Source organism: Lactuca sativa, chromosome 8 (genome assembly GCF_002870075.4).
Source record: "Lactuca sativa cultivar Salinas chromosome 8, Lsat_Salinas_v11, whole genome shotgun sequence".
Lineage (NCBI taxonomy): Eukaryota > Viridiplantae > Streptophyta > Magnoliopsida > Asterales > Asteraceae > Lactuca > Lactuca sativa.
Genome location: NC_056630.2, coordinates 152562652 through 152590056, shown reverse-complemented (window position 1 = coordinate 152590056; position 27405 = coordinate 152562652). Strand labels below are relative to the sequence as shown.

Below are 27405 nucleotides of genomic sequence, written 5' to 3'. Positions count from 1 at the left end.
ATTGCTTTATATAAAAAGACTAACTTATCCTTCCCTTTTTGTTTTTCATTTTCTTTTAACAAATTATTATTATTATTATTATTATTATTATTATTATTATTATTATATAACAAATTTATTTGTTTTTTATTTTGATAGAATTTGTATAGATTTCTTATAAAACTATTTTTATTTTTTTTATATTATATATATATATATATATATATATATATATATATATATATATATATATATATATATTATTTATTATCAGCTTTATTTATTTAACTTTGTTTTTGAGTTTTAAAAATCTTTTAATATTTTTGCCATCTAATTCAAATATACGATTAATATTTTTTTTACGTTTTGTACGTTTACATTATATAACGTTTTTTTTAATGTTTTGCTCGAATAAACAAATTAAAATAGAACTCCGGATAACTACCAAACATAAAATATATTTTTTTTATGTGTTTTCGTTTACATCATTTGTTTATGTGTTTTTTTATTTAACTTTAAGAGGTTTTATTGTTACTTTTAAACAAATAATCTTAAATATTATGATAAACAATTATCATACTATCATAACAACTATATTTTAACAATTATTTATACAAAAAATAATCTTAAATATAATATACCGTTTGTTAATACCCATTAAGTAAATATATATTGTCTTAAATCATAAAAAAAAAATTCCCCTCGTATTTATTTTAACAAAAAAAAAATAGGATTCAAATTAAAAAATGAGGGAATTTTTTTTATTATGTGAGACAACATATACTTAATGAATATTAACAAGAGGTAGATTTTTTTTATTTAAGATTATTTTTTTTAACAAATAGTTGTTATTTTGAAAGTTGTTATGAAAGTATGCTAGTTGTTTATCATAATATTTACGATTATTCGTTTAAAAAGTAACAATAAACCTCTTAAGGCCGAATAAAAATAAGTAAAACATATAAACAAATGATTAAACCAAAAACACATAAAAACAACATTAAATAATTGTATTTGAAGTTTGATAGTTATTTGGCGTTCTATTTTAATTTGTTTATAGTTATTCGGCATTCTATTTTAATTTGTTTATTTGAGCAAAACATTATAAAAAAAAAAAAAAAAAAAAAACCGTTATATAATGTGAACGAACAAGACATAAAAGAAAAAAAATATTAAATCATATATTCGAATAGAACGTCAAAAATATTAAAAGATTTTTAAACCATAAAAACAAAGAAAAATAAATAAAGTTAACAATAAATCATATATATATATATATATATATATATATATATATATATAACAAGACAAAATTGCAAAAATGATCTCTGTGTTTTGTCAATTTCTTTGGATAAGGTTGAAAAAAAGTTTATTAGCAAAAAAAATCTCTATTTTATGGTTTTGTTGTGATTTTGATCCCTACTTTGTTAAGTTTAACATCACTGTTAACTTTTTAAAAGCGACATTTTTACCCCTAAAGATCATTTCTATAGTTTTGTCCTTTTACAAAACTATAAGACCATTTCTTTAATTTTTTTATTTTATTTTATTAAATTATTATACAACAATTCTTGTAATTATTTTTAAATTTTTTTCTTATTGCATTATTTTTTATTGGATTCTTATATATTAATAAATATATATATATATATATATATATATATATATATATATATATATATATATATTAGTAATTATTACTTTATTTGATTATTACTTTTTTAAATAGTTTTTTAATTTATTTTTTATTGTATTATTTTGTTATTATATTATTATATATTAATAAATATTATTTTTATTATATTATGTTTATATAATAAGAAATATTATTTTATAGTATTATTGTTTTAATTATTATTTTTAATATTTTTATTCCGTTAATTCTTGCTATTGGACTATTACTATTAATTTATTATTTTATATATCAAATAAATATTGATGGTTGGAGATGGTCCGACAATTGTGGTGGTGACGGAGTGACGATGGTGGTGTTGTCTAAAATAAGTTATCTTCCAAATATTTAAAATAAATTAAGAGATGTGGGGTTGGTGAGATTCTTTGGTATTTTTATTAAAATTAGAAAAATTAACGTAATAATCCATTAAAAAGGATTTACATAATAAAATAATTAAATAAAATTAATAATTCAATAAAGTAATATTTATTAATAGATAAACATTATATGTTAAAAATAATATTTATTGGTATACATTAATCCAATAAAATATAATTAATCCAATAAATAGGAAATTAACAATAATTAATTAAAAAATTAATAATCAAATAAATTTATATTTATTAATATAAAAATATATTATATTAAAAATAATATCTATTAATGTATAATAATCCAATAAAAAATAATACAATAAGAACTAAATTTAAAAAAACTAATTAAAAGAATTAATGTAGAATAATTCAATAAAAAAATTTGTAGAAATAGTCCTTGTAGTCCGGTAAAAAGATAAAACTACAGAAATGGTCCCTAAGGGTAAAACTATCATTTTCAAAAAGTTAACAGCAGAAATGTTAAACTTAACAAGCTAGAGACTAAAACCATAACAAAACCACCATATATTGACTTTTTTTTCCTAATAAACTTTTTTTTTGGACCTTACCCAAAGAAATTGACAAACCACAAGGACTATTTTTTGCAATTTTGTCTTTAAATAATTAATTTAAAAAATAGAAATAATTTTATAATAAATCTATGCAAATTCTATTAAAATAAAGAACAAATAAAATTTTTATATAATAATAATAATAATAATAATAAATTATTAAAAGAAAATGAAAAAGAAAAAGGGAGGATAAGTTAGTCTTTTTATATGAAGCAAGGACCAAAAATGCAATATTCATAAGCCACATGGATGTAACCTATTAATTTATAAACCTATGGACCATACGAATCTGACCAAAGCACAGGGACCATTTCTATAATTTTACTCTAATAAAATATTTTTGAAACCACATTACATTAATTAAAAAACAAATAGAATGAAACCTAAGAAAAATAGAAAATTAAAGCTAAATTACTAAAAAAAAATAGAAAATTTAAACTTAAATTACTAAAAAAAAAACATAGAAAATTAAACCTAAATTACTAAAAAAACATAAAAACCTAGAATACAGTTGTGATATTTTTGGGGAACTTGTTGACTTTTTAAAAACACGCTTAAATTTTTCGGGTCAGGATTCAATTATATGTAACTAAGATTTGCAAATGGATCATTTTGATTATTTGGGGTGTTTAGAGTTGGTGGGGTATTTTGATTGGAATCCATAGGTTGAAGAAATTAAAGAAAACGGAAAGAGATTTTGTGTTTTTGTAGTGTAAAATGTATGTAAAATAAGTATTATTTATAGTTGTAGTATATGTTTTTAAATTGAAAATGAAATAATTTTTTATTTTTATCCACCAGTACAAATGAAAAAAAAACAAAGAAAACAGTCAAAACTCGTTGCCAGCCCCTTTTTCTTCCTTATTGGTTATCTTCGCGCGTCTTACCAACCACATCACAGCCAAACCACTAGACATCGGGGCGGTGTTCACGTGTGACTTGGCTGCCCAAGTCAGCATCACGCATCCTTTACTTGCCCCACTCCGGATAACCTTAGAATCGAACATTGTTACAAGTATCGATACTGTTTGTTTGCTAGATGTACAAATGTGTTTTCTTTACTAAGAGTATATTTATGTGTCGGAGACGTCATTTATTGATTTAAGGACATACTTTTGATAATGTGATTTTACTAAAGGAAACTTTACCCATCAGTGAGTCTATTTATATATAAGGTGGGTCACTTGATCCACCTTTCTTTTTAGAGAAAATGACAAACATAGTCATTTATATTAATGGCATTACAAAAATAGCCAAAAAAAAATCGAAATTACAAAATTAGCTAACGATTTCGCAGATGGAGATGCCCCATCTGCAAAATGAGCTTCTCATCTGCGAAAGTACAAGCACCTAAAACATAGTTGTGCTTTAGGTGCTTGTACTTTCGCAGGTGGTTTTAATTTTTTTTTTAATATTTTTGCTGTATATATAGGGGTAATTTCGCAGATGGAATAGGTCCATCTGCGAAATACTCTCACTCTATCTGCGAAATCGTGGTATTTTTTGTATAATTTTTTTTTTAAGTCTGACTATGAAATTATAATTTTTGTATAATTTCTACAAAACTTTTTATATAGCAACATGATTTCGTAGTCAAACCAATTCATTTCATAGTCAAACTTAAAAATTAAATATATATATATATATATATATATATATATATATATATATATATATATATATATATATATATATATTATACAAAAAATACCACGATTTCGCAGATAGAGTGAGAGTATTTCGCAGATGGACCTATTCCATCTGCGAAATTACCCCTATATATACAACAAAAATATTAAAAAAAAAAAAAATTAAAACAACCTGCGAAAATACAAGCACCTATAGCACAGCTGTGCTTTAGGTGCTTGTACTTTCGCAGATGAGAAGCTCATTTCGCAGATGAGGCATCTCCATCTACGAAATCGTTGGCTATTTTTGTAATTTCGATTTTTTTGGCTATTTTTGTAATGTCATTAGTGTAAATGGCTATTTTTGTAAATTTCTCTTCTTTTTATCTTTTGTAAGAGATTACAAATAATCATAAATTGTGACTCATCTTAAAAAATTTGGAGTTAACTATCTTAATGTTTTTGACAACAAAACTATATATAAATCAAAATTTCAAAGGCTCATATTTTATCTTTTAGTAGGCACCCAATTCATTTAAGGTATAATACAATAAAAAATAGCCCAATTCAAGTAAATAATATTTAGGTAATATACGAAAAAAAATTGTTCTGAACACATTGTTCTTCTCCTGCTTCATGGTATACGCTGAATACGTGATACACAATTGCACAAATCGAAAATTTCCCGTCGCCTGTCAGGCGCCGACCCTCCACCTAAGCTGATATCAATATACAAAACTTGGTCGGTTACAATTGTAAGAACTTTAAATATTTTTTGGTTATACAACCCAACCTGAACCTAACCCGCAACAAACATTTTTTTTTCCATTTTTTTCAATTTCACTTAAATAGTGAACCACGTAGTTTTACGTTCTAGACTCGTTATATATATATATATATATATATATATATATATATATATATATATATATATATATATATATATATATATATATATATATACACACACACACACACACACAAACACATATACTAAATGTCTGCCCGCACAAAGCGGCGGAGATAAATAGTTTTTTGGCGAATTGTTTCTAACGGAGAAATAATTATTGGATTTTATTATAATTTATTAGGTAATACAAAATTATCAGTTTTAAATAAAATATTTATGTTTATACCTTATATTTATATTGTCTCTTTATACTATTAATATAAACTAATTAATATTGATGTCTAGTTTAAGAAATATAAATTAATTTATATACATTAAATTAATATTTTAAAGTTTTCATTTGCTCCAAGCTGAATTTCTTAATTAGTTTCCTTAATTCGAGTCTTCAAACTTTTGACAACTATTAATGAATTTTTTATGTATAATTGATTTATACAAAAAGTTTTGAAACTTATACTCTTTAAAATTCAAGATATGACTAATATATATATATATATATATATATATATATATATATATATATATATATATATATATATATATATATATATATAATTGATTCAAATATTTTATTAAAAAATACACATTTCATTCAAGACAAAATAGATCAAAAGTTAAGTGATAATTTCATTTTTCAACATAACCATTTAAAGGTCTAACCGAATAACATAGTTTTCATTCATTTTTTCTAGATAGTTTCATTCAGTTTTTTTGAATCATTTAGATGTGAATCATTCATAAGCTGCAAAACAACCCTTTACTAAAACATTTAGTAACAATAAACTAATAACAATACTTATCATAAATTTTGACAAAATTATGCGGTTGGTTTGTGATTTGTCGAAACATGCTAATCTAATACAACTATTTAAGTTACTACGCATTGTTCCGTGTGATTTAAACCATATAGGAATGAAAATAGCATTTATGTTTTTACATAGAAAGAAAACCATACCCAAATAATGGAACAAATATTATAATTTTTAACTCATTAACATGTCTCATTCCTAATTCAATAACTTTTATGGTTGAATGTCATAATGAATAGTATACATACATTTTTAGTATCATATATAGTATTCAAGCCTGAACGATCGTAAACAACTAGAAACTAATTTCATAACAGTTAAGAATTGTATGAACTCGAAACGTTTTTTAACAGCAACATGTATGTGATTTCAAAACTCGATGTTTTCAATAGAAAACACACATCTATTTATATACGGTCTAAAATCACCATTTTTAGACAGTTTCAAGCTTGAGTAAGGGAAGATGATCGACTACATCATGATTGTTCTTCGGGGTCCCAACCACCATAGCCGGAGTGTACTGGAGTAGCATCTTGCTTACTTCCTTCATGGAGGGTCTATTTGTTGGCAATCTACTAGTGCACCATAGCCCGAGTTTGAACACACTACTCATGTCATTCATGTACATGGGCTCCATAATATCTTTGTCTAAAACATCTTCTATTGGTTCACTTCCTAAAGCATGTTGCATAGCCCATTCCGCTAGCGATGAATGCTCGTTCCCGTTGCTTGCTTCCCTTCCCGTTGTCAATTCGAACAAGATCACTCCGAAGCTGTAAACATCTATCTTCTCGTTTACTTTTGTTGTATGAGCATATTCTATAACAAATTTAAATATGCTATTAGATGTATGGTTTAAGAAACACAAGGGTTACCTAAGGGTCACTCATCCTAGTATTATTGTCATTCAAGTATGTTTAATTGTCGAGTTCAAGTAAGATATTATGCATTAGTGTTGGTATGATTGCACCCATTACCGAGTCTCAGAACCAACATGAGAAGGTAAATCAAAATGTCGTTGAACAAGAAATTTGATGTCCTGAGACATCAGTTATGGATATTCACCTTCTCTTACTGAACAAATATGTAAGGACAACCGATCAAACTCAAGAGGTTATTCATCTTAGTACTACTCATGACCACGTACTTAACCGTGGATCAAATGGTCCACACATTAGTGCTGATATGATTGCTAGTGGTATTTCAAAATACAATATGAATATATTATTGTTAATTGAAACTTTACCTGGAGCCATATAGCCGAATGAGCCGGCCACGGTTGACATTGCAGCGAGCTCACTGCCTTTCTCTAAGATCTTGGCTAACCCAAAATCTGCAATCTTTGCATTGAATTCACTATCTAAAAGCACGTTGCTTGATTTCACATCACGATGAACAACTGCGGGGCAACAATCATGGTGCATATAGGACAACCCTCGAGCCGCCCCGAGTGCTATATGCAACCTTTTAGGCCAATCAAGTACCATATGACGCACCGAACCGGCCAACCCACGGCTTGGTGGAGTCTGCTTTCGGTGCAGCCAACGGTCCAAACTCCGGTTCTCTAAGTACTCGTAGACAAGAAGCTTTGAGTTGTCACCCGAAATGTGACCCATCAATTTCACGATGTTTGAGTGTCGAATCATGCTTAAAATCTCAACTTCTGCTAAAAACTCTTTCTCGAGCCTTAAATCTAAATCCTTTTTGGTTGAGATCTTCTTTACTGCCACCACATCGCCGGAACGGTTCACCGGAACCTTGTACACCTTCCCGGAACCACCTTGACCGATCATGTAGTTGTCGTTCAAACGAGGCAAAATAGTGGATTCCGTGAATGTTAATTTTTGAAAAGAAGTGAATTTCCAATTTGAATTGAAACCGTGTTTTCTTCTCCGATAAAGAACGATGACATATCCGGTCATTATCACCGCCAGCAGAAACAATATTGCTGCAATACTTCCGATTATCGCCACCGTCTTACTGGAAATCTTGCTAGATGGTCCGGGTTGGGATCGGGAACTGCAAGAATTAAGCCCTAATAATGGATTGTTTGAACAAAGACCGGGGTTTCCTTGGAAGCTTTTCTCGAAGGCACCATTATCGAGCTGACCCGGGATGTTTCCGGCGAGGTTATTGCCGGAAAGATCAAGAGAAACGAGCTGCCGCCCGAGCTGAGCCGGTATTTGACCAGAGAGATTGTTTTTTGATAAGTCGAGTACTGTAAGAACTTTTAATAGCCCAAGACCCGCCGGAATCTGACCGGAGAGTTGGTTTCTACTGAGATTCAAAGCGTTGAGTGAATTCCAGGAAACAATAATTGCCGGAAGTTGGCCGGAGAGTTGGTTTCCGTCGAGCAATAAAGTTGCTAAATTTGGAAGTACGGTTAAATCTTGAGGAATTCCACCATTGAATAGATTATTACTTCCTTTGAAAACCCGCATATTTGTCCAAGAAGATACCCCGGTAGGTATCTCACCAGAAAACCTGTTGTTACTGATTTCGAGTATTGATAATTTTGGCGCCAATTCCGAGGGCAACTCGCCAGAAAATGAATTACCACTCACCATCATCTTCTCCAAGCTTGAAAGGTTCCATAACCCATCTGGGATTTTTCCTGAAAGTTGGTTATCATAAACTTGAATAACCCTCAAACTGCTACAAGTTTCAAGTGATTTTGGTATCTCGCCTGAAAGATTGTTACTGTAAACAACCAAGCCTTTGAGCTTCCCATTGTAACACAGATTCTCCGGTATGCTTCCGGTGAACTGGTTTTCGTCAACCTCGAATAACTTCAGCTCAGAGTACCTTCCGAAGTCCGGTGGTAGTTCACCGGAGAAATTGTTAGTGAAAATTCGAATGTCGTTCAAGCTAGGCAAGCGGCCGATGCTCGCCGGAAGCTCGCCGGATAACTGATTTAACTCGAGACTCAAGTTTGTTAACCGCATTAGATTCCCGAAATCTCCGGGGACTTTTCCGGTGAGCTTGTTTGCAGAAAGATCGATGACCTGCATGTTCAATGCTTGAATCGAATCCGGGATTGCACCTGTTAGATAGTTCCAGTAAAGATAAACTTCGGTTAAGTTCTTTAACAAGAACAAATCACTAGGTATTGATCCATTCAGGTTATTGGAAGATAAATCCAGCAGTTCCAGAGCCGGCATGCCGGAAAAATTTCCGGGTATCTCTCCGATCAAGTTGGTTTCAGTCATGTAAAAGAATCGAAGTTTTTTCAACTGAATAAAACTCCGGGGTAGTCTTGATGGGGTAAAATTGTTAAAAGACAAATTTAATTCTTCCAGATCTTCTAAATAACCGATTTGCTGAGGAAAAGTGCCATTGAAAGGACACTGGTGTAATTGAAGCGATGAAAGCTTTGATAATCTAGAAATACTTGCCGGAATGTCGCCGTAGAAGTTATTGCCGAAAAGGCTGAGGTATCGGAGCTCCGGCGACAACCGTGAGATGTCACCGGGTAGATTTCCTTGAAAGTAGTTTTGAGAGAGGTCAAGGTACTGGAGATTGGTGCAGTTGTAGAGGGCTGTCGGAAAATTTCCGGTGATGTCATTGTAATTTAGATCAAGGTGTGTTAAGCTTTTGATGTCACAAATAAACGGTGGGACAGTTCCGTTGATGTTCTGATTGAAGAGGGTGATTCCGGTGATGGTGGTGCCAGAACATGTAATCTCCGGCCAGCTGCAAGGGTTGGAGGATTGGTCCCAGTGGTTGATGGAGGGTGGATTTGACCAGAAGCTTTTGATATTGAGAAGGATGTTTTGGTCATTTTGGGTGGTGGATTGTGAATTTACGTGAAAGGGTAGGAGGAAGAGGAGAAGGAGAAGAGAGGGTAGGGGTAGTATTGACATATTGTTTGGGCTCACGGCGGAGGAAGGTGGTCGGTTTATGGCGGTGGCATGTAGGATAAGGAGAGTTTCGTGCAAATGTGGAAGCAAAAATGTTAGGTTGACTTTCAAATTCAACGTTCAGCGTTTTGATAATTATAAAGAGTGAATTACAAAATTTGGTCAAACAAGTTTTTCTTTCGTTTTTTAAAATTTTATAGTGTTGAATGATCATCAAATTTCAAATTAAATGTTAATATGACAATCTTATAATTAATTGTTTAATAAAATTTCATTTTTCATTTCATTTAAGGGACAACATCTGTATATTATACAGGTTGATTAAAAAAATTAAATACTATTAAAATTTAAATAATAAATATTTTTTTTTAAAATAAAATTTTGAAATAAAAAATAAAAAAGCATATTAATTACAAATTTATTATCATATTTATTATATATAATATTTTACATATATAAATAAAAATATTATATGGCTTTTTAATTTTAAAGATTGAAAAAACTTATAAATTAACATATAGATATTATTTATTTAATAAATATTACAAAATGATAAGTGTCAAAATTAATAAGAGATTCACAAGTGGTAAATTTATTTTTATTTATTACGAAGGATGCTCTTACAATACTATTTACTATTTAGTGCATGTATATGTGGTCTTAGTGGTTCCTTTCCGACTCATTGAAACGTTTTTCTCTTTTTTTTCTTGTTTTTTTCCCTTTTTTCTAACCCAAAACATATGGAAATAACGTAATTTCCAACGTATTGAACCTACTGTCACATTATTATTTGTAATTTAATTAAATTAAAAAACATAAAATAAAATAAAACATTACATTTTTCTTAAGTTTTTAATCTTTAAAATAAACTTATACTAATTTAAAACAAGAAAACATTAAACTTAATTAAAAATAACATTTAATTAAAAAACACACTAAAATAACATAAATTAAAACCACACTAAAATAACATAAATTAAATCCTAAAACGAAAAACGAAATAATTAAAAAAAAAAACTCATAGTACAAACAACAAACGAAAACTAAAATAAATATTTAAATTCTAAAGTTTTGTTGAGTTTAAAACTTTTTCTTCTGAGACTCCGGACTCATGGATATTCATTTTATGGGTGAAAATAACATTAAACTCTTTCACTTTTCCTTGCATATGTTTCCATTTTGAAAAAATGTGATGTATTGAACCATCATAACACCAAACTATTGCTTAAACTGATCCATAGCTAATCGCCAGAAATATGATGATCCATGTTCACTCACGTGGCTATTTTCCAAAGTGTCGGTGTATGCTCGAACGAACGCCACTTCTTTGATTTCAGGCCATTCTGGAGATACTGTGGCTTTAAGAGTGACACCTATTTTCAAAAATTGAATTGGAATGTAAAGATAATAGAGTAAAATGGAATGGATTCCAAAGATAAAAAAAAATGGAAGATAAAGTATAGGAGCATATAATGGAATTGAAAGAAAGAAATGTATGGTTTTAAAATAATAGAAGAAAATATTTATAATAGAAAATTATATTAAAAAAAATTAAGTCGTTGGAGAACCACTCATGGGTTCCTCAACCCATTTTCAAAGCCAAAGTCTCAGTCTGCCTATTGACGGTATAAGCCTCCATGTGGTTCCGCCAACCTAAAATGCACCTTCTGAGCCACTCAAACCTCCTTTATTGCTATCAACATCATCAAGCAACCATGATCAATCAGATTAAATGACTTAAAATATTTAGAAAAAATGTTAAAATACGTGTGTAATTTGGCTATGCCAATAGATTCACTATTTATTACCGTTATAAGCTTGCTGAGGGTTTATTTCGTAAAAGACTTTATATTTTTGAATTTTTCCATTTTAGGCCTAATTAAAAAAAAAAAATAACCGTTCTTGTATTCCTTGATATTTCACTAATGGAGCCAATGACCGACCTGTAAATTGGATTTATTCCATATAAGAACCTATATTTTGCATTTTCCGTTAAAAAGTTTACAAATAAACCTAATTTAACTTAATCATTGTCATATCATTAAAGGAGTCGGTTACCAACATGCAAGATTCTAAATGGTGTAAGTCCTGAGGCGTAGCGACTAAGTTAAATCTCTAGCTTTTATGAATCATGATGAGACATGACGTTTTCAACCCATTAATTAAGACGACAATTTTGTACATATAAAAAAGAAATCAATAATTATAGATTTATATCAACTATGTCAATGGTTTTAAAAATATAATATCAATAACTTATAATTAAAAGTTAAGAAAAATTCATTGATTTCATGTCTAATCAGAAAAAACAACAAAAACAACTGTGTCTTGAAATAAAACTCGACACATTTAGTGTTATGACATTCCTATAGACCAGCCATGGCATGCGTTACATCTAACAACGATGTTAATATTGTTATCTTGGCAATGAAGCCATGTGTTAACGTCATGGCACTCCTTGGCGTCCGCAATATCGCATATTTTAGAATCTTGCTAACAGGTAACTCTATATCATCATAAGATAGTGTGAACCACTTAAATCTTTGTGTTATGTGTGCTTTGATTTCGTTTATGGTTTCTCGTATTTCTCAAATCTGTTTTCGTTTATCGTTTGTTCTTTACCTAACAACCTTCTGATACCGGAACTAGTATAGAAATTAGAGCCATCATTGATAAGCACAAGCGATAGTTCATTTCTTAGTTCTATTCTAAGTAACCACCGGTGAACAAATACACACATTGAGGAACCCTCACACCTACATGTTGGTGATTTGTATCACTAATGTTATTTAAATGTAATGGATTGATCTGTTGACTAAGACAATCTTGATAAACCTTGAACAAGTAAAGGTGATGTAGAGTACACACTTGTTTGAGTTTATTTAAGATTCAAAGTATACTATTATTTAGGGGCGAAGCCCCTGAACGGTTGAACCAACAGGGTCCGGGGCAACGCCCTTGGTAGTGGGGTCCAATGGGTATTGTTTTGTAGAAAATGCATTGAAATTCGAAATTAAGAAAAGTGACCCAGTTTTTACTTATTTTGAACCTGTTTTTATTACAGTTTTATGATAGTTAATTGAAGGTCTTTTATTTAAAAGTTTTCTGTTAGTTTTCAAACAATGGTGATATAACTATTTTTCATTACGAGAAACATAACAATCATCATTATCTATTATTGATCTCATATTGAGTTTTATCCCATTGAAGATTTCGCAAGTCCATCAAAATACTTTCATCTGGAAGTTTTCCTAGGACTCTAATGTCAAAGCTCATGCCTTTCTTTTTAACTGGGTATATTTGGTTTTCATTTTTCGTATAAAAGAGATGAGCCTATACAAAAATATCTTTTACCATGTTTTTGTAAATAGATTTGAAATCACAAGTATTTTGTAATTATTTTTAAAAAATATTATCCTTGTGTACAGAAAACTAACAGAAATCACCCGTCTTTTTTTATTGGGAGTTGGTAACGAATGGAATATAAAACAAAAACTAGAAGGTAGTAAATGCACATTAAAGATTGTGAAGGGATATAAATTAAGCTAAGTTGAATTACATAAGTGGTGACATACAGTGACAATATATTTCAATAGTATATTCTACGGGAAAGGAAGCAGCTTGCCAGCTTCGAAGTTTATCATGAATATTGGCGGCTTTGAATGTATATTGTAGAACCGGCAACTTTACCTGTGGGCCACCGGATGTGATCTAAGTAAAATAAATTTTTGAGTTTTAAAATACCACATATTCAATAGGAATCGCATGATCATAAAATAGTTGTTAAAATACGACATATTCAATAGATTTTTAATTTTTAAGTTTTAAAAGTAGCATGTAGTAGGTAGCGGGTAGCGTTTAGCTGTAACTTTTATTTGTTATATTAGTATTTGACAAAACTAGCTGAAGCTTTTAAAATATATAAAATTATATAAAATGACAATTGATTATATATATATATATATATATATATTAGTGTTTGACAAAACTAGCTGGAAGCTTTTAAAATATATAAAATTATATAAAATGACAATTGATTAAATATATATATATATATATATATATATATATATATATATATATATATATATATATATATATTTAAGGGTAATTATGAAAATTGATTTCAAAAGCTCAGTGGCGTTTTGTTAAACGCTACTTTACATAAAGTAGCTTTTAGATTTGGAGCGTTTTGTTTAAATTAAAAGTTAAACGCTCGTACTACCAAACGAAGTTTTTTGTTTAAACTAGAGCGTTTTGTCAAAAGCTAAAAAGCTAGAAGCTCCCAAACGCTTCCAAAAGCTCCGTGCCAAACACGCCCTATATATTTAGCTTTGTAAATGATAACCAGAAATCGACTATAATTATTCAATAAAACCTAAATTTCAAAATCCAATATACCACAAGTTCAGTAGGAAACACATGATCATATATTAAGCTTTGTGCATGTGATATCTAATTTAGTTGGATTGATATATTGAATTTTATATTTATATAAGGCGTGAGGTTGGGAGTTCGATTCTCTTAAACTATCTTTTGTGGTGTTACATGTGGAAATTTTTTTCTCTAGAAATCCTTGTAGGGGCTGGGTTTGCCATGTCAAGAAACTCAATTGTCATGAAATTGTCTCTTAATTTTCACCCATCATTTTTGTTAATTTGTGATTGGTCCATTCATTCACATAATAATTATATTGAACATTTAAACCTAACTCTCTCTCTCTCTCTCTCTCTCTCAAGATGGCTCTTCTCTCACTCTTTATGCTCTCTGGTTCGAAGGGATCTCTCAAGGGTGAAGCTGGCCGCCAATGAAGGCCATAAGGACCCTTAAATAGGGCACAGGCCCAAAGATCTAGGGTTTATGTCCACAACGCGGACTCATCGAGTCCATTCATTAATCTGAGTCATCATTCGCGTTCCTACTCGACGAGTTTAGGCGTCAACTCGTCGAGTCCCTCTTCTTAATTCAAAAATAAATACTTAAATTATGATACCTGGGAATCTGGATGTTACACATTTTTACCAAAACAAACGCCCCCTCGTCGTCATACTTTCTCTCACGGCGATTTCTGCCCTCTTTCTCTTGATTTCTTCAAGTTTTTTTCAAATCCATCATCAAGGTATGCAATTTCTTACTTAAAACTACTTAATACTACCAATAAATTGTTATAGCAGCTCACCCCTATCTTTCAATGTACTTTCCATTGATCAAGGTGTCTGGCCCTTATGCAACCCATTGAGAACTCATAGAACTCACATGCATAGTTGACCAAACTGGAATGACACAGAAACAGAAATCTATCAACACGATAGGTTAGAAACCTCAAGTCGTGTTCTAGTGTTTAATAATAGGTTTACTCTTGATTAGTTCTTGAACCTATTCAAGATCATTTAGACTCCCACTGACCTCTTGACATATAAGATTCTCTTGTCAAGAAACATTCCTTGACAAAACAAATATTCAAGAGTTAGTGTGTGTCTTTATCAAGACAAAACCTACACACAATTTGGTACTAGTTGGTCTTTGTCTTATTCTAGACATCACAACTCACCAAAATGTGAAAAAATAAGAACATTCCTATTTAAGATTTTATCACTCAAGTCACAGTCTTGGAGTTTGACTCTAAGACTTGATCTTGGAACGAAGTACGATTCATCTTATTGACTTAACCCATTTTGACAATTCCCGACTGCTCTTCTTAGCCATACTTGTGCACTAAGGTGTCCTTAGAGGATGAATTGTAATATAGTTCTTAAGATTATCATAACACATGATACAAAAGTACTCTCCCTTCTTCTTAGATTGGAGAAACTTTTATCTTTCTGTCTAATTGATTCTTCTTATTCGTTCTGCCATTCATTGAAACTTTTCAATGATTCAGAATTACACTTAATCTTGTAAGCATAATCATGTTTACTAGACTTTTAGTAAATCATGACGAATAATCTTGTTTTCATTTATGGTGGACTTGACTAGTGCACAACATTGTGAACTCGATCTCCTAGTCCTTCACTTGACTCTTTGTCAAGGAATTAGCCTTAAAATTGTTGGATTAGTGTCTAAGTCCATAACTATTTTGGTATGTACTTGACCCGGTTATGAGCATAGTCCTTTTGGGTTGCCTTCACCATAGCAATATGTAGGATGAATTAAGGAGAGAAATGTTTAATTATGATTTATTAATATATTATGAGAATATATATATTAAAGGAGAAATCATATTGTTTAATTAATATTAGTCAAGAATTAATAAATAATTAATTTTGTGGCTAAAAGAGATTAATTAAACTTAGGGGACTGGAATTGTAATTATAAGATAATTGCAATTGGGCTATGGATCACCTTGGAATAATAGGTTGGACGAATTCTATGGGGAAGCCCATTAGAAATCGTCCAAGGCATGTTCCAGAAGGGGTCCATGGGTTGCTTAGGGCTTAAGCAGTCAAATTAGGGTTTCCTTGTTAGATAACCCTAATTACCTACCTTTTTAAAGAACCCTTGAGACCCAAAAACGTGGTGAAGTGTTCCTTTAGGGTTTCTAGTCGTTTTTGGTGCCTCCTCTCTCCTCCCTCTTCATCCAAGTTGCTTAGTGGTGTCTGTGACTTCATTAGAGGTGCAGCACTTGAGGCACTAAGCTTTCTGAAGCCAAGGATTGATTGTTATTGCTATATAACAATCAAATGTAAGATCTAAACCCTAATTTCAGTTATAGTTTATTAGATCTAGGGTTTATGGCTTTGGATAATCAATTGCATGTTCATTAGACAAACTAGATCCAAAGCTATTAGGGTTTGCATGTACACTATAGGAATGATGTATTGCTCAAATCCCATCAAAAATCTCTAAGTACCAATATTTCCATACATCACATGATTCAAATCATATGATTCCATGCTTCTGTCCAATTGAAACTTGGGCGATGAGAATCTTTCCTTACTTAGAAAATTATGACACATAAATAACATAACTAAGAATCACATCCACTTAATATTGCTTATAATAGAAACACACAAACATCAATTTTCACAATTGCCATTACAAGGAAATATAAATAAGACAAAATCAAAATTTATTTTATTGCGGAAAAATATATATCCTTACAATGTAAATGAAAACTATGCTATTACATATTCCTAAGCAATCTACCATAATTCTAAGCAGCAGCTCAAAAATCCAATCATCGAATCCATGTGATCGTAATCCATTTCTTCGCGATCAGACCCAGCTCGCTCCTTCCTTTAAGCTTCCTTTCTTTTCTTCGATCCTTCAAAACATCGAAATGTAATCTTATCACATCATGTATTAAGAATCTCCAAATAGGAACTTAATGGAGTTAGATAGTGGATTTTACCTAAAGCAGAGTCATACATCTTTACTCTCCCATCTCTTAGATCTCTTAGGTAGTGAGGGCAGCTTCGTAACCAATACCCCTTCTTTTGGCAGTATAAACACATGGATTCTTCTGGAATGGTACACGGGACTATCTTAGACTCAGTCTTTCTCTTCCGTAGAGAAAACCTTTCTGGACTTCCAATGTTGCCATTGCCCATAGAAGGTTGGGATATTGATTTATCAGAAAAATTTGCTACACCAGTGCGCTAAATCATTTCTGATTCAGCAGCAGTAAGCAAATAAGTCAAATCAATGAGGGTCACGTCGTGGTCCATCATATAGTACTCTCTAACGAACTTACCATATGATTCGGGAAGTGATTGAAGAACCAAGTCAACAACCAACTTCCTTAAGACATCGACACTCAACATCCTTAACCTGTCAATGTGTGACTTCATCTTTAAGACGTGTGACTTCATCTTATTGCCAATAGGGTTTAAGTGGCCTTGAACATTTCAAGTCTTCGAACACGTGGGTCAGGGAGAATTATTAGAGGAGGTGGAGGAAATGAAGCATGATTTCTATTTCCACAATCCAATCGTGGAACATCATCTTCACGTGGAAAACCTTTTCCAATGGATTTAGGAAGACCATAGTTGTCAGACTTTGACATCTACAAACGGGAGAAATTTCAAGGTTAGTTGATTGAGTCCTTAATAAAACACCCAAATGAGATATTAAGGCTAGGACCCAACACAATATCCTACAAACTAGAAGAGGGATGTTGTAATCCAGCTTGCAGAACATTTGAAAGTAGGTAAATGACGATTTACCAATTTCCACCGTGAAAAACGAAAAAGAAGGTTAAGTTTTAAATGTATTGGAAACTCCTAGATCTTTTGAGATTCACTGAACTTTTCAATGTCATGTTTAAATCTCGATATGCCCCTCAATTTGTGACTGGGATGCCGAGGATCACAAAACGGGGTGTGAATAACCATGCAAATATACATGGTTCCCCCAATGTTACAGTCACCTATTCGATGTACTGGTTAACCACACACGCTCCATCGAACTATGACAAACATCGAGTCACCCTTTGCCACCATTGCTTAGAACCCAATTAGTGTGCCGGTTAACCACACACGATCCACTAACGTCTTAGCAAGGGTAAAAAGTATAATTTCATGGAATTGCATCAAATTCACTTTTGCCTAAAGTAACTAAGATTTGAGAATTTTATAAAACATTTAGTTACTTTATTATTCATTATACTTTTAACGAGGAGACGGTTTTCCCTATCCTACCCATTCGGCTAACGACCCTCCACTAATCAAGGAAACGGTGTGTGAGAGTGGACACCCATTAAACGGTCATTTTATAGGCCATAACCTTATACCCCCTTATAGATCGGCTTCGTGAATGAGGCCTACTAACGGTAAGACTAGCAGTTTAAGTTATACATATATAATGTTAGACTTTTAATGTGATATATAGTATAAGGGTGTATTTTACACTTTTAAAATACTAGGGTTTTCGAATTTAAAATTAAACTTTTAATTTAAAATTTTAAATTCCAAAACTTGAGGGCAAGTTTTGAAATTTTTTCAAAAATACTTGGGTTTTAATCATATTTAAAATTTTCGAAATTAAAACCTTTTAATTTTAAATCTTAAATATTAAAACTTTGATTTAATAATTATCTCAAATTAAACAATTAATTTAACTTATTAAATCTTGCAGGATTATCTATTAAATTAAACAATTCATTTAACCTAATCCCTTTATCCCTAAAATTCGAAAATATGGAATGGGATAATTCAAAAATCTATAATTACCATATTTAAACAATTAAGAGATAATTACAAGATATGGCATTATCAAAATCCCTAAAATCTAGGATCTAATCTTGGGGAGGAGGCCAATTTCGAAATTCAAGGGTTAGATAACCCTAGAATTCGAAATCTTGGGGACGAAGGAAATGGTTTGGGAAACCCTAACCAAATTTCGAAATTTAGGGTTTATGAACCCTAATTTCAAAAATCATGCCTTTAGGGTTTATAGGCTATAAACCCTAATATGTCAAATTCATACTTTTGTATAAAAAACTAATTGAAAACAAAACCCAATGGCTCTGATACCACTGTTAGGTTCTATACAAATAATTCTATGTGTGCATGCAACCCTAGAGTTGGATCTATGTTTTCACTATTAGACATACAACTTTATTAGACATACAACTTTACAAACACAAAAAGAAACCTGGCATGCTACTACTATTTTCGAAATCCACATAGAAGAATAGAATACATACCTCTTGTTGTTATATAGTAATAACATCTAGTTCCTTGAATCTCCTTAGCTTTTGAAAGCAAGTACCACAAGTGTAGTACCTCTAATGGCTCACAAACACACTTGGGTGAGAGGATAAATATGAGAGAGAGGAGGAAGGGTATTAAGCTCCAAAATTCAGCTATAGTTTGGTTTTCCCAATGGATAGCTGAATTCCTAAGCCTAGGGAGCTATTTATACTTAAGGCTAGCTAGGGTTTCAAAGTGGAAACCCTAATCCCTTAGCTTAGGGCCTAAGCAAGTCCATGGACTCCTTTCCTTAAGCCCTTGGACGAAAACTCCTAGATCCTTCTAGGATTTTTGTTCAAGCCTTAATAAAGGTGATCCAATGGCCCAAAGTCTCAACTATCAAATAATTACAAAACAACCCATGTACTTTTAATTAATTCATTTAATCCCAAAATTAATTCCTAATTAATTTATGATTAAATAAAAATTAATAATATGATTCCTAATTAATATATTATTCTTATAATATATTGAAAAATCATATTTATACCCTAATTTATTATTCTTAATAATAAATTAGCCTCTATCCTCAGTAGTCATCTTGTCGACTCACCAGTGTGAAGGAAACCCAAAAGGACCATGCTACAACTGGGTCAAGTACATACCAAATATAGTTGTCGACTTAGGCACTAATCCAACAGCTAGAGGATTCCAGGAGAAGATTGTAGATCCAGAAGCAACATCTCATCCTCTTCATTTTCTGGTAAGCAAGCCTCAACCTTGCCTAATAGCTTGTTAGATCTTTTCATTGTCACTTAATGGGGTTTTTTGTCCAAGAAGCTTAGTCCTTGGGATATGGACGTCCCAAGTGATCTACCTTTAAGATCTGGAGTCTAGAAGGGGTTTCATGGCATAAAGGCGCAAACTTTATGAACATGGAAGCCCCATGCAAGCTTTAAGGTGTTATTATGGCCTTTTAAGCCCCAAAAGGCCATGCATGGAAGGAAAGTTAGGAGCTTTACGTGTTCAAATGATGTCTAAGGCCTAGATCTATGTTAGTATGCTTTAGTTTGGAGTATTATAGCTTTTGGGCCAAGATCTATATCCTAGAGAACTAGGGTTTTAGCTAAACCCATTAAGAAGGACTAATAACGGGTAAAGTTGGAAACTTTACCCTTAAAAAGGCATTTCCAGTATGTAGATTAAATGCAAGAACTGTCTAGTCAACTAAACGAACTGTTGGCCAAAGGATTCATCAGACCAAGCTTCTTACCTTGGGGAGCACCAGTTCTGTTCATTAAGAAGAAAGAAGGATCTTTTTCATATGTGCATTGATTATCGGGAAGTAAACAAACTCACCATCAAGAACCGATATCCCCTACCCCGAATCGATGACCTATTCGACCAACTTCAGGGAGCATGCTACTTTTCAAAAATCAATTTGAGGTCGGGTTACCACCAATTGCGAGTCCAAAAGGAAGATGTTTCCAAAACGGCGTTTCAGACTCGCTACGATCATTACAAGTTCGTGGTGATGCTTTTCGGATTGACAAATGCACCTGCGGTGTTCATGGATCTAATGGATCGTGTATGCCGACCTTACTTAGATAAATTCGCGATAGTGTTCATCGAAGACATATTGGTCTATTCACGAAGCAAGTTAGAGCATAGTCAACACCTACGACAAGTCCTAGAGACTTTGAGGATGGAAAAACTATATGCAAAATTTTCCAAATGCAAATTTTGGATCCGAGAGGTGGAATTCTTGGGTCATGTAGTCACCAAAGAGGGGATACATGTGGACCCCTCCAAAATCATGGCAATTGAGAACTGGAAAGAACCAAGAACACTGACGAAGTTCCACCGGTTCTTAGGCCTTGCTGGCTACTACAGGCGATTCATACAGAACTTCTCCAAGATCGCTAAGCCACTCACTACCTTGGCTCAGAAAGGAGTGACGTTCAACTGGGAAGATAAGCAAGAGGTTGCCTTCCACAACCTAAAGCAAGTCCTATGCAGCTCCCCGATCTTGTCTCTCCCAGAAGGGACGGAAGACTTTGTGGTCTACTGCAACGTGTCAAAGCAGGGTCTTGGGTGTGTGCTCATGCAACGAGGAAAGGTCATTGCCTATGCCTTGAGACAACTTAAGACTCACGAAGTTAACTACACCACGCATGACCTCGAATTAGGAGCAGGGGTGTTTGCTTTGAAAATCTAGAGACACTATCTTTATGGTACGAAGTGCACAATTTTCACAGACCATAAGAGTCTCCACCACATCTTCAACCAAAAGGAGCTCAACATGAGGCAACGACGATGGGTAGAGCTACTAAATGACTATGAACGTGAGATTCGTTATCATCCAGGCAAGGCCAATGTAGTAGCAGATGCCCTCAGTCGAAAAGAATACTCGGGCCACCAAGTAAAATCATTAACCATGACCATCCATTCACTCCTGTTCAAACATATCAAAGAGGCTTAACTAGAAACCTTGAAACCTGAAAATGTCATAGGTGAATCCTTGAGAGGAATGGATAAAACTCTAGAAGTCAAGGGTGACGAAGCTCGTTATCTCATGAATCAGACCTGGACACCGAAGCTCGGCAGGTACAGAGATGTTGTTGATGGGTTTTAGGCATAAGAACAATCCTATGTGCTCATACAAACCCTAATGCTTGGATCTAGGTTTCTCTATTGTACATGCTTTGAATCCAATACTAATAGACTTAGATCTAACATATTATAAACTGAATTAGGGTTTATAGAATTACATTTGATTGTTATATAGCAATAACAATCAATTCCTTGCTTGGATTGGCCTTAGAAAGCTTAGTGCCTCAAGTGCTGCACCTCTAATGGAGTCACAAACACCATATACAACTTGGATGAAGAGGAGAAGAAAGGGGAGGCACCAAAAACGGCTGGAAACCCTAATGGAAGACTTGTCCACATTTTTGGGGCATAGGGGCCCTTTATATACATGTAGGCTATTAGGGTTTACAACTAGGAAACCCTAATATGACTGCTTAGGCCCTAAGCAGCCCATGGACTCCTTAAACATATCCCTTGGACGATTTCTAATGGGCTTCCCATAGAATTCGTCCAACCTATATATTATTAGGTGATCCATAGCCCAATTATAATTATCTTATAATTACAACTTCAGTCCCCTAAGTTTAATTAATCTCTTTTAGCCACAAAATTAATTATCAATTAATTCTTGACTAATATTAATTAAACAATATGATTTCTCCTTTAATATATTATTCTCATAATATATTAATAAATCATATTTAAACCTTTCTCTCCTTAAATCATCCTACATATTGCTATGGTGAAGGCAACCCAAAAGGACCATGCTCATAATCGGGTCAAGTACATACCAAAATAGTTATGGACTTAGACACTAATCCAACAGTCTCCCACTTGGATAAGTCTAATAACTATTTTCCGTACGACTTCAGAACCTGATCAACAATCGTAGCTTTCAAAAGCCGCTGTCAACTCTGATCTTATCAGATAGCGTGTCCTCTAGATAAGGGATTATATATTCCTCCATTCTCAAGATATCGTATAGACAAAAGACATGAATTTCAATCATTCTCTCTATACTGTTTCCCGACTTCTGATTTATGACGACTGATAACAGACTACAATTGAACACATCAAATTAGTCCCGGCTTGGCCAAGCGCTTAGGTGTCATCACTAAATCATCGAGAGGCCCAATGATATCGCTTTTATCCCACTTTGGGTAAAAGGAATGGATAAACTTTGACTCAAATGCTCGCTTGCATTTACTGATCGAATCACACACAACAATAAGTTTTATAACACCAAGTTACTGGTGCGTTTACTTATTATCAATGTGTAACCGACCAACAAATAACAACTCACACGTCTCGGTTTCAAGAATATACAATATTATCGTCTCACTAATCACTCGTGATAAAACCATGAAGTGATCCAAGTGAGCGTGGGTTTAATCCAATACTCTAATCTTATCAAAGCACTCATGAACTCTGCAGCAAACTTGTGCCATGTCTAAACACTTCAGACAATCTACAGACAGATTCATGATAGTCTTCCTTCATACTTACTCCCAACGTATGACCGACTGTGGATGTTTGAACAACCTAGTTATTCTGGAAGTCAAAACATGCAAATTGAAACATAACAATAATACTTAATCCTATATGGCCTCAAACTTGTGAGAGTAAATAAAACACTTCTATTTAACCACCATATTGATTACTCATTATTTATCATTTAATGTTTCGGATAATCAACTTATTATTTGAATTACAACAACAATTTTCCCATGCTCCAAGCATGCACACTTTGTTTCCTATGGTCCATGCTTTGTGAAATAGATCAATTGAAAACCTTTCCAATGATGCTCATTTCACAATTCCCAATCCTTATCATTAGTGTAAGAACACAAGGTTCTTCCACTACTAGAATATGCTAGATTCTAACATTTTACGCAACGATCCTTTCGTAAAGTCATAGCACAAAAGTCACCAAGACTTGGCTAATGAAATTACAAAGTACTTTCTTAGAAATTTTACAAGACAATTCCATAGACGTGAAGTCTCACATTCAAAGTACATTCCTTTGAACATCCTTCTTGCATAAAAGTTTCTAATCTAGACATAGATTCTCAATATCCAACTCCCAATATGGAAACATTTCCACATTTGCCATATGACAACTCATTCTTAATAGAATCTTATCTATTCATAATAATGTCGATATGGTCCATCCAATACCATACTTCCAACTACTCACAAGCGACCAATCCTCAGCGAACTTTGGATCGTCCTTTGATAGTTGTTTAATTATTTTAGTCAAAACCAATTCTAGTCCTTTTTCCTTCTTAATGCACTAGACATTTGGAAAATTTTAGAATGGTAAAATATTATAGCATTTGCAATCGATCCTATACCCGAAGTGTATGGGACACGATGCATAATATCTTACATAAAGATATGATACCTTACCAATCTTTTGCCATAATATTTTATGTGTCATGTTCTCACAATTCGAACTATGAAGAGGGATGCCGTAATCATAATCGAATTTTAAGAACACACAATGTATCCTTTGACTGAAAATATTAAAATTTCTTAATCTAAGCTTTAGATTTTGAAACGAAGTATAATATTCTCTCCCTTAATTATAGCAAAACAACTTTTCAACCCATGCAACTTTGCAAATTTGAATCTTTGTTTTTCAATAATTAATATTGCTAACTTGCAATACTCGCCATAATAATCATACAATCATAACACTTATGCTCCCACTATCATGATTATCATATAAGCATAACACTTATGCTCTCACTAGCTTTGACATGTATTCAGAGAACAAATGAAGTTTCAGAAAACAATGCCTATTGAATATCTGAAATTCATATTTCTAATACCAAATGCTTCGATAAGCCTACACCTTTGCCTTAGATAGCTCATATGTGTGTTTAAACAATTTAGAATTTATGTTACTAAGTTCCAAATGTTCAAACTAATTGCCAAATCTCACAATTCGAAATATGGAAAGGGATGCCGTAACCATAATCGAATGTGAGAATACAATTTTCACAATTGCTATCTTCTTAAAACCTCTCTTAGTGAAAGTATTTCCTCACAGTCATTTTCATGAAGGAGGGAATCTTATGACACTTAGATTTTATGGTGTATGAGTCCCTATCCATGTGAATTTGCCAAAACCAAGGTTTGCGACAAATCCAAACTCATATGGACCGAACTTTCTTAATCTTGATTTCTTGCCCTATGGTAACACGAGTGCCCACCATGTCTTCCAAGTAGTTTAGTAACTTGTCCTTACATATCAATGTACTTTACATCGACTAAGGCTCTAGTATGCATTCAGATGAGAACTCATAGAACTCACATACGCAACTAACTCAATTGGAATGGCACAGAAACAAGATAATGTCAGTACGACAGGTTGTAAAACTCAAGTCGTGTGCTAGTGATGATCTATAAGGTTTATTCTTGATTTGTTCTTGAAACCTTTCAAGACCATTAAGACTCCCACTGACTCCTTGATATATAAGATTCTCTTGTCAAGAAACATTTCTTCACAAAGCAAATATTCAAGAGTTAGTGTAGTTCTTATCAAGACAAAACACTTCACAAATTGGTCCTAGTTGGTCTTTGTCTTATCCAAGACATCATAACTTACCAATTTCTAATGTGCAAGAATAAGAAAAATTTTCCAAATTCCACATTTGATGAGTGTTATAAACCTACTTAAGACTTGTCACTCAGTCTTGGGGTATGACTCTAAGACTTGATATTGGAACGAAGTATGATTGACTCTTTGATTTAACCATTTCTACAATTCTTGATTCCTCTTCTCAGACATGCAAATGCACTAAGACTCACTTAGAGGATCAATTGAGATATGGTTCTTAATCATTAAGACTTCATCATAAAACACAATAAAAGGTACTCTCCCTTCTTCTTAGAATGGAGAAACTTTTATCTTTCTGCCTACTTGATTCTTCTTTATTCGTTCTACTATTCATTGAAACTCTTCCAATCAACTTATAATTACACTTAATCTTATAAGTATAATCATATTTACTAAACTTTAGTAAATCATGACAAATATCTTTGTCACTCTTGTGGTGGACTTGATCAACGGACAACCTAGTGTACTTGATCTCCTAGTCCTTCAATTGACACTTTGCCAAAGAATTAGTCTAAGTTTCCCAAATGTGAAAGGTTTTCATTCATCATACAATACACATTGCATGATTCCAAGTTTTTGTCCAATTGAAACTTGGGTGATGAAAAACTCTCCCTATTTGGTAAACTTTTGATATGTCCACAAATAACATAATTAAGAATCAAATCCATTATTGCTAATAATAGAAACATTCAAACATCAATTTTTTCATACATGCCATCGCAAGGATAAATAAATAAGATAAAATCAAAATTCATTTTATTGCGGAAAAAAAATTTGTCCTTACAATGCAATTCAATTGAAAAACTATGTTATTACATATTTCTTAACAATCTATTCTAACTCCAAGTAGTAGCTCAAGAATCCATTCTTCAAGTAATGCGATTGAAATCCATTTCTTCATGATTAGATTCAGCTCACTTCTTCCCTCAAGCTTCCTCTCTTTTCTTCAATCCTACAAAACATCAAAATGTAATCTTATCACATCATGTATTAAGAATCTAGAATAGGAACTCAAAAGAGTTAGATAACGGATTTTACCTGAAGTAGAGCCATACGTCTTGACTCTCCCATCTCTTAGATCTCTCAGGTAGTTAGGGCAGCTTCATCTCCAATGCCCCTTCTTTTGGAAATAAAAGCAAATGGACTCCTTTGGCACGGCACATCGGACAATCACAGACTTAGTTCTTTCTGCACTTCCAATGTTGCCAGTGTCCATTGAAGTTTGGGAGGTTGATTCACCAGACAAGTTTGCTTGACCAGCACGCCAAATCATTGCTGATTCAGCAACTATAAGCAAATAGGTGAGATTAATGAGGGTCACGTCGTGATCCATCATATAGTACTCTCTAACGAACTCACTATATGATTCAGGAAGTGACTGAAGAACCCAGTCAACAGCCAACTCGCTTGAAATCTCGACACCCAACATGCTTAACCTATCAATGTGTGACTTCATCTCTAAGACGTATGCACACACAGGTTTCCCATCTTCGTGTTTACTTGCCAAAAGGGCTTGAGTGAGCTTGAACTTTTTAAGCCTTTGAACTTGTGGGTCAGGGAGAATGATTGGAGGAGGTGGAGGAAGTGAAGCACGACTCTCATTTCCTTGATCGTATCTCGGAATGTCATCTTCATTTGGAAAGCTTGTTCCAAAGGATTTGGGAAGACCATTATAAGATGTAGACATCTACAAAACGGGAGAAAATTCAAGTTAAGTTGATTAGAGTCCTTAATAAAACACCCAAATGA

The 27405-nt window shown here is 32.6% G+C and overlaps 1 protein-coding gene across 1 annotated transcript; it reads right to left on the bottom strand.

Moving 5' to 3' along the window:
• Positions 1-6112: 6112 nt before the first annotated feature.
• Positions 6113-9958, bottom strand: LOC111905275 (receptor-like protein kinase HSL1). Its single transcript, XM_023900965.3, has 2 exons — positions 7194-9958; positions 6113-6766 (listed from the first exon to the last, which is right to left on the bottom strand). The coding sequence occupies exons 1-2, from the start codon at positions 9808-9810 to the stop codon at positions 6381-6383; spliced, it is 3003 nt and encodes a 1000-aa protein (XP_023756733.1). The 5' UTR covers positions 9811-9958; the 3' UTR covers positions 6113-6380.
• Positions 9959-27405: the final 17447 nt, after the last annotated feature.